The following is a 10,000-nucleotide window of genomic DNA, read 5'->3' as shown; positions in this document are numbered from 1 at the left end:
GGCAGATGAATTTTTTTTTTCATATTTTTACACAATCAGTTGACATTTAAAGATCAAAAGAAAAGTATAATTTGCTTTTTTAAAGCAACTCATACATTTACAGTATTGAATAAATCTTATAATCAACCAATATTACTATGTTTTCACTTCCAAGCTAAACTGGTAACATTAGTAAATTAAGTTATTGGTTTGCATACAGTGTCCATTGGGTAAATTTAACATCTTAATAGGCCATCTCCCAATGTGAAAGTTCCATGTGACTATATTGTCAGATAAGTATGCAAAAAGAGATTACTGCAAGAAAGTTACATAATGTGAAATCACAGATAAGATGGTTTTTGAGCAATAACTCACAGTTTACATTGTAATGTGTTCAGTAGAATAATTTTAAATCCACTTTTTCAAGTCCTGGTTAAGTTTTACTGAGGACCTTGGACACATGAACTCTTGACATCTGACAGAGTTGAATGCTAACCTTATCTTGCTCCAGTTGCTCAACCAAATTCTTGGCATCCCTCAGCTGGGTAATCAGCTTGGTTTTCTCACTGGTGTGAAGTTCCTGGAATTACATACACAAAAGGCGTATGACATGGTCCATACTTATTTCAAGAATGTAATGTAAAATTAAAAAAATAAGAATTGCTTGCAGATTTAAGAACTGTTTTAATAAAACAATATTTTCTGCCTAGGTTCACACCATGCTGGAAAGTTACCATATTGATTTATACTGACGCATTGTAATTGTTGCAGGGTGTGTTTGCACTGTCTGCAGCCAATCTAGAAGGTGTTCCATTCATCAAATTAGTTGCAATGTAATTCACTCTCCAGAAAAAATTGCTGCAGCAGGATTTTGTCAAAGTGGCTAAAAATGGAAATGATAAATGTGAACCAGCCCACAAAAAAATAACTGTAGTCTTCCAGCAGTGCATTCTGTAGTTTGCTGTCCTGTTTGTCAAAGTGCAGGGCAGCAGACAGTGTGAAAAGGCCGTATGTTTAAAAACCTACAAAGCATGTAATATATATGCCTATAGAGGTCTTCAGACTTTTCACATAGGTAAAATGCTTTTTTTTTTAAAGAACAGCGGGGTTGATTCATTAAAATTTGTTCGAGTCTTGTCACTTTTTTTTATTTATTTCTTATTTTTAGGCTCATCTCCAGAATCACAAAAAAAATAACATACATGGAAAAAGTTTTTCACAACATTGGTACAAAGTGTAGACCCCCACCCCCCCCAAATTTGCAAATGAACTAATATTTTTAACTACTTGTAGGGCGTTTCCCAAGGCAGACTTTAAATGCACTGCTAAACATTGGGCAATTGTGGCAGTTTTCCTACAAACCCCCAGACCTAGATGTCCTCTCTCCCCAGAACTCTATATTCAAAAAGACCGCTGAAAATTTCAGCACTTAAGGCTGGGAACCATGCTAGTTCACTGTGGCATGGGAAATGGTGAAAAGGTGCTGTTCATCAATGCTCAGTTTCATGCATGTTAATATAACTACAGGGTTCCTGGGTCTCTCCAGGCTGATCTCCAGCCTGTAAGATGTCTGGGCCAAAACAAGTTCAGCAGATTTCAAACACTTTCAACAAAATTCTTCAGAAGATGGACAAAACAGTCCTAAAACAATGCAAATGCTGCAGCACAGCTCTGACAAACATTAAACAGGTCATCAACAAATATGTTACTGACTGGAAAATGCAGGCCACAGCTGGAGACCTGTAGCAAGATTACTATAAAATGTACTTCCATGGACATTTCTTTTTTTTTTAATCTAAGCTACTTGCCTGTTGAGCTAATGGAATAACTTCAGTATTTTTATGTCACCAAATATGAAATATGAATAAGTATGCAGGTAATTTCAAACAGTTAAAAGTAATTTTTTTTCCAAATACAGCGTGAAAGTACTACCCATGCATCTCAAAATTACCACCTATAGGAATTCTTATTCTAGAACAAAGATTCAGTCAGTGGTGGAGAAACATGATAAGCATAACAGCTAGGAAGCTAGAAAGGTTATTTATTAATCTCATTTGGGTAGCTCCTATATTCCTCTACAGTAAACTCAAAGCAACATTTACAACATCCAGTGCAGCAAGAATTCCAAAACGTGTAGCGTTCCAATAACTAAATTTCATCGTATTTTGTGGTCACTTCTATAAACATAATTATTTATATTGATAGGACAATGTATACAGATACACATGTATCACCCCATCATCAGATGTCCTTGCGAACACAACAGAAAAAATGCATTTCAATAACTTGTTTTAGAGAGCTGGTTCTCTTCTTCCAAAATGTTTTTCAAAAAGTTACAAAGATGTATATTTTCATAACTGTGGACATTTTTTTAATCTTTCTATAATCAATTTAACTCAAAACTTTTATTTAAAAAGGGCACCTTAATCCTCTCAAGCTCTTGGAGCCGTTCATCCAGCTGATTCTGCAGAGCTTCCTTTTCACTGGTAAGTTGGACAGACTTCTCCTTATGTGACCGAATCATCTCTTTACACCTCTGAAGAAGGTTCTCTTGACGTTTCACTCTTACCTGCAACTCGTCTAATGTTTTGGCATCATCACCTGATCCATCTATGTAGAATACAAATTATGGTTCAAAATGAATCCAGAAAAAGCAAAAAAGTAACGTCTTCCACAAAATGAGTAAAATATACATTAAATCTGTACTCGCTAAGGCTTACCCATAAATTCTCATAGTCCCTTTTATTTCTTATAAAGGAAGAAAAATACGAACCTTAAACAGGGCTATTTTTTTGGGTAAACAATAAAACCACATTCAGTGACCTGCACTGAATGGTAGGAGAATGAGATCCCTTTTGTGCACGCATTAAAAGTTACAGCTTGAAACAGATTAAAGGGACTCCGAGCAGTGCAGAAACTATGGAAAGATGCATATAATTTTAAAGCGCTCTTTCTCCTCTTTCCAATGATATATAAATCACCGCCCTACGCCTTTTAGTTTTCGCTATTTTCGCGATTGAAATTGCTGCGGCCACGATTTCAATCGCGAAAATAAAGAAAACTAAAAGGAGTAGAGCGACGATTTAGGTGTCGCCAGAAAGAGGAGAAAGAGCGCTTTAAAATGATATCCATCTTTCCATAGTTACTTGTATTACACAGGACGACACTTTCCCCAGTGTCAGCAGCTCTATTCAGCAGAAAAAGTCAGCCTGTGTAATACAATGTAACTATGAAAAGATGGATATCATTTTAAATCTCTCTTTCTCCTCTTTCTGGCGACACCTAAATCGTTGCCGTACGCCTTTTAGTTTTCTTTATTTTCCCGATTGAAATCGCGGCCGCGGCAATTTCAATCGCAAAAATAGCGAAAACTAAAAGGCGTAGGGCAGCGGTGTATATATCATCGGAAAGAGGAGAAAGAGAGCTTTAAAATGATATGCATCTTTCCATAGTTTCTGCACTGCTCGGAGTCCCTTTAAATAACATTTTCACTAACATTTCTGAATTGGATGTACTGTGTGTATTTCTTTTTTAACACACACATTACTTAATATTGAGTTTTATTTTGCAAAGCTCTAGTTTTTATCTGCTTCCCAGTAAAGGCCAAAGAACTACTTACAGCAGGGATGTCTAACTCCAGTCCTCTAGGGCAGAGGTCCTCACAATTTTTTGCACAGCTCAAATCAATTGATAGAACTAAATCAGGAAAGGCGCAATTCATCTAGTGGAACACATTTCTCCATCCTAAATACAGGTATGGATATGTACCTTTGAGGACTAGCGTTCAACATTCCATCACTTACAGACAATCCAACTTGTCAGAGAAAATGAATTTCAAATTCAAATGAACACTGTAAAAATATAAAAGTTAACCATTGTTCTGATTAAGAAGGGATCCTCCATACCAAATGGTGCACTGCTGTCTGCCTCTCCTTCTTGGGCTCTGTTCACATTTTCAGCATCCGACTGAACAGCTGTTGCCTCTGGGTCTGCTTGTCCTTTTCCAAGGCGCTGTTTCAGTAACGTTACCTAAACACAGAAGACTATATATATATATTGGAGTAACGTACGTACACAAAGAAATGTTATTTTATGGCTGCAAGTGTCCAAAAATACAATTATTCAAAAGTACTGTATTTTTTGGACTATAAGACTCACCTTTTCGCCCCCAAAAGAATTAGTGAAATAGTGGCCACTTTCCTTTTAATAATGACGTGTGCTCAGGTGCATCATTTATATTGTGAACAATCACAGGCTTGCTTCAGGTGAGTGACAGACACTACCGATACTGAACACAAATCTGATTTAGAAATCGACACAATTAAAGACCTTGTCTGAAACCTTCTAAAATATAACTTTTACTTCAGATCATTAAAACGTTTAGATTTTATTTTCTTAATTTTTCTTATTACAAGAAAGCTTCACTTGGTAGTTATTAAATATTTTTTACCAAAGAGGACCAACATTGAATTTTATGGTCGACTACGGTCACTACCCAGAACCAAGCTTTAATATATATCCATGCTGAGTTACTTCTAAAATTGTCGGTTTGGTGGAGAGATAGATAGATAGATAGATAGATAGATAGATAGATAGATAGATATCCCTCCACCAAACCGACATGTTTCGGCTCCTTAAAAATAGAGCCGTCGTCTGGGCTAAATAAAGTGCATAGCAGAAGAGAAACACAGCAATTTACAAATACATAGTCAACGAAAATAACAAACGTGAGAGCAGTGCTCTCTAGCAATGTCAGCAAATGCTGACATTGCTAGAGAGCACTGCTCTCACGTTTGTTATTTTCTTTGACTATGCATTAGTCAAAGAAAAAAACAAACGTTAAGAAATTTACAATGTATTTGTAAATTGCTGTGTTTCTCTTCTGCTATGCACTTTGCACCCTAAGCACTTTGTTATTTAGCCCTGACGACGGCTCTATTTTTAAGGAGCCGAAACATGTCAGTTTGGTGGAGGGTTACGTTTATATATATTTAGAAGTAACTCAGCATGGATATATATTAAAGCTTGGTTCTGGGTAGTGACCGTAGTCGACCATAAAATTCAATATTGGTCCTCTTTGGTAAAAAATATTTAATAACTACCAGGTGAAGCTTTCTTGTAATAAGTAAAATTAAGAAAATAATACATAAACGTTTTAATGATATGAAGTAAAAGTTATATTTTAGAAGGTTTCAGACAAGACACTACCGATGCCAGAAAGATCCGCAGGAAGCCAGGCAACTGGTATTGTTTAAAAGGAAATAAAGATAAGCCTCCACATCCCTCTGTCTTTAGGTATGCTTTAAAGGGAACCTGAAGTGAGAGGGATATGGAGGCTGACCTATTTAACCACTTCACCCCAAAGCGGTTTGTACCCTAACGGACAAGAGCCATTTTCACCTTGCAGTACTCATATTCTGGCAAGCAGATGCAATCAGCATTTGCTATGCCATTTTATTAGTCAATACACAAATAGGAAGCCAGTATATAGTCAGGTGAACCTAGACAGAGCACACATCTGTTTTTTCTCCATGTGCATTATTTCTTTCTGGGGGCAGAGGTGAGTGGGAGGTGCTGATGGAGTCGCCAGTGGTGGCAGCATTTGGGGGCCCTATCTGCGCCTTGCCTCCCCGCCTCACATTTTGCTGTCGTCGCTCCCAAGACATGCATAATCTTGCACCTGGGGACATTTTGCAAGTGGCAAGTACTCTTTTCTTTGGGGGCAGCGCGGATGGTCCCCTCCTGAGCTGTGGCAAGGTTTGTGGGTGGGCTGTCTGTGTCTCTCTACTCTCCCCCAGGGGGCATATGCAGCGCTTCTGGGCAGTGGATGCTCATGGGGTGTCACTGATCGCCATTCCCTGGGGGCATAGGAGGTCTATACACGGCGCCCCTGTTGAGATGCAATGGATTTTGCGTGGGCCAACTCCTGCAGGGAACGCAGTGAATTCGTTTTAGACCCTGCATATACTGGCAAGCAGAAGCAACCAGCAATGGCAGGGACACTTTAACCACCTTACAAACGACTAACGACAATTGGAGGTCCCAAGGTGGCAGCTCCAGGTCCGCCTAACGCCGATTGGCGCCAAGTCATGAAACTGTAGTTTATCAGGGAATGATCACGCGCATGCACGATCATTCCTTGCCGCATCATGGAGTGATCAGCCTGCTAGCTGCGATCGCTAGCAGGTTGCTAACCGAAAGGGGAATAAAAACCCTGTTGTTTACGTTTGTACAGCGCTGCCATCTCCTGCAGTGCTGTATGGATGACACCTCAGTTGTCCCTCAGAGCGGCTCTGGAATAAAGCCCTCCTCATAGGCTGATGTCTATGAGAGGCAGGGAAGAGGACGGATCGCCGTCTAGGGATAGTTTAGGATGGGGAAGAATGGAGAGAGGTAAAAGACTGTTTCTTTTTTTTTATGAAAAAAAAAAAAAAAAAAGATTGCAGCAGCGATTACAGATCTCCTAAAGAGTGTCATATTAAGGACAACAAGAGGAGGAAAAAAATAATTTGTGTGGTAAGTGTCATGGCTGTTCAGCAAGCTGACAAAGCTGCACAGCCTTGTTTAGTGAAAAATGGCCTGGTCACTAGGGGGGTGTAAGCCTGTGGTCCTGAAGTGGTTAAGGTTGTATGCAGTAACTGCTGACCACAACACAATTTTTCACCATAAGTCATTAAAGAGGAGCTGTCAGCCATACTATCTCAGAAAAAACACATATACAAGTAAACACTTGCTCTACTTACCTAACATATGTATTGCACTGTCCACATTTTGATTTTAGTAATGATTCTACAGGGAAAAAAAAAAAAATCCTTCATAGCATTTCCCATTTTAAGTGTGGCTATTTTTAAGCCAGTCCTGATGTAATTTCCGCCCTTACCCTCTTCTGCCTGATTTGCCCGCCCTTCACTATAGAAAGTGCATTGTCTCAGCATGAGAAATATTGGCCAATCAGAGAGGAACAGAGGTGTGGGAGGGGAAAACCGGAGGGAAAGAGGCGTCAGCCAATCAGGCTGCATTAGATAAGTCTGAGGGGAAATAGAGAAGCAAAAAAGGACAACCCAGCATGCCCTGCAACTTCCTTTTTGTGTACCAAATTTTGTGTGTACCAAATAGGAGTCAGGTAAACTTGGGAATGATCATTTATCAACAAGTAATAGTGATTTTAACTTTTGGATTGCCTGGTTAGCATCCTTATTACTTGTGTACCAGATAAAAATAAAGAATTGATTTTTGATTTTATGCCCCACAGTTACTCTTTAACCACTTCCCGTACTATATCCACGTCGTAAGTGGCTCCTGAAAGCCACACAACGTGAATAGAAGTTAGTTCACTTTAATGAGCACAGCGCGCGTGCTAGCACACATCTGGGCTCATTAACCCCGCTACACTAATTAAAGGATTCCCACCCGGGGATCCAATCCTCCCACCCCCGCCCGATCCTCAGTATTTAGCATCCCCCCCCCTCTTCCTACCCCATGCTGCGATCGGGCAGCATGGAGGATTTGCATGTAAACAACATACCTTACCTCGTTCCAGCGCGATCAGCCTCCCCTCCGTGCATTTACCGCTGCCTGTGTCACTATGCTGAATGGATTGGGTCCCGGCTTGGTGACGTCATCAAGCCGGGACACAATCCATTCGGCACAGAGAGGCCGGCAGTGGTAATGCACAGAGGGGAGGCTGATCGCACGCTGGAACGAGGCGATTTGAGCTATTTACATGCTGACCCTGCTTGATTGGAGTATGGGGAAGATGGGAGGTGGGGTGTTTATCAGTTGGCCACACATGGCTATCTTGGGGGGGGGGGGGGGGGGAGCACAAAGGGCGACACTTGGATATCTATAGTAGGTGGGGGAAGAGGCACACTTGGCCATCTATGGGGGTGGGGGCGACGAAGGGTCTGGCTATCTATGGGGAGGGGGAAATAAAGCAGCACATCTAGCTAGCTATGGGGGGAGGGGGGGGATTAAGCAGCACATCTGGCTATCTTGGGGGGGGGGGGGTGTCAAAGGGACACATATAGCTGTTTATGTGGGGGTGGGGCTAAGAGGCACATCTGGCTATACTGGGGGGTTAAAGGAGCACACCTGGCTATCCATAGGGGTGGGGGAATAGAGGGGTACATCTGGCTGTCTATTGGAGGGGGGAGAACAGAGGGGACACCTGGCTGACAATGGGGGCGGGGATAAAGGGGCAAATCTGGCTAATAAAGGGGCACATCTGCCCTTTTTATATAGGGGACCGGGTAAGAAGGGGCACATCTGGCTATCGATAGTGTGTGTGGGGGGGGGAGGGAATAAAGAAGCACACTTGGCTATCTATGGGGGTAGTAAAGGGGCACGCCTGTCTATCTATGGGGGGGCGGAGGGGAATAAAGGGGCACATCTGGCTGGAAGCTTATAAATGGGTCTAGGTTTTTTTAAATATGTATGCCTTGAGCATATAACAGTTATTTTGGCAAATACGGCTTGTGATTACTGATAAAGCGCAGCGCAAAAAATTGAAAAAATACCTTTATTTACAAATAATATATTGTTGCCATACATTGTACTAGGGACATAAATTAATTGTTGAAATAAACAGGACACATGGGCAAATAAAATGCATGGGCTTGATCTACAGTAAAACTTTATTTTCAAACTGTAAGTGCTAAAAACTTGGAAATAATTACTTTAATTTTTTTTTCTCCTTATTCACTTTAAAATGCATGCAAAATAAAAGAATTCTTAGCAAAATGTAGCACCCAAAGAAAGCCTCATTGGTGGGAAAAAAACAAGGTATAGCTCATTTATGTGTGATAAGTACTGATGAAGTTATTGGCTAATGAATGGGAGGCGTGTGAAATGTTGAAAATTGCTTGGGAGTTTTAGGGGGAAAACCCTAGGGTAGGGAAGTGGTTAAGTTCTGAAAGACTAAAGCAATACATAGAAGGGAGGCGCCCCGAATGCGGCTATCAGACTGCAGTGGCACTTTGTTTGGCCTGAGGAAGTGGGCTAGATCCCACGAAACGAGTTGCCTGTGCTTATTGATAAATATTTCTGCTCAAAGTCAGTTGTCTATGAGGTAATACGAGGTTTCTTGTGCTGCGCTTCACCCCTTACTAAGGCCACAGTACATACATATGCCAATCCCTTTCTTCCATGGATCACTGTATTTGCAGATTACCAATCTGTAATAGTCCTCCAATTTTTCAAAATACTGCGATCACTCCTTCCAATCACATAGCATCAATCTTTGCCAGCATTGCAAGAAAACACCTTGAAACAGGGAACAAAAACGTATATAGTATAGCCTGTAACAATTCTATTCTATCACCCTCATGTGACAGGCATTCATAAACATACAAGGTGTGAGAAACATAGAAGGGGTCCACCACCTGTGGGCTCAGGCGCTCCCCCCCATAATATCCCTGCTCACCAAAAGTTCGCCTTTAATGAACATTCAATGTCTGCCACCTGGGCTTTTCCTCATGGATAAATCTGCAACCAAACTCAGAGAAACGTACCATGTGTAAAACTAGCTTTAATACTTAGATTAAAAATAGGTAATGCTCGTACATTACAAAAAACACATTAACAGCATAGTATATCACCATCCCCTCGGTTTAGGCAGGATTCAGCGTCTCACATCTCCACAGCCTCCACGCCGCCTCATAGACTCAGCTCGTTTGTCCTGTAGCTCCGCCCTACCGGTTTCGTCATATCACATGACTCATCAGGGGCTAATGACAAGACGTATAGCTGGGTCTTATATCCACCTCCCCCTTATTAGCATATGACGTATGAGCCCGGTGTCGTCCGCCTCTGTCTGGGCGGAAATTGTTGAGTGCCCGTTACCTTCCAACATGCATTTTCCTTGCCGGTATTTAACTATCCTCTGCCCGGATTATACTTTACCTGATTCCTCCCCGTGCATCATAGTTCGATTTCCGCATCACGTCGCTTCTTCCGCACTTGTCTCAGTAATTCCTATCTCCTCCCCACTCTTAGTGCGTCATCCTACGTACTCAGTTTCTAG

General features: G+C 41.1%; 1 protein-coding gene across 1 annotated transcript in view; it reads right to left on the bottom strand.

Annotated features, from left to right (window-relative positions):
• The window catches only part of GOLGA4 (golgin A4), a 227,626-nt gene that overhangs the window by 116,119 nt on the left and 101,507 nt on the right, over nt 1–10,000 (bottom strand). The window contains 3 exon segments of the mRNA XM_068236570.1: nt 476–559; nt 2,402–2,589; nt 3,885–4,008. Coding sequence (XP_068092671.1) covers nt 476–559; nt 2,402–2,589; nt 3,885–4,008 — 396 coding nt within the window.

This window comes from Hyperolius riggenbachi, chromosome 5, assembly GCF_040937935.1.
Source record: "Hyperolius riggenbachi isolate aHypRig1 chromosome 5, aHypRig1.pri, whole genome shotgun sequence".
Taxonomy (NCBI): Eukaryota; Metazoa; Chordata; class Amphibia; order Anura; family Hyperoliidae; genus Hyperolius; species Hyperolius riggenbachi.
Note: the sequence above shows the minus strand (reverse complement) of the source record. Positions and strands in the feature narration are given on the sequence as shown.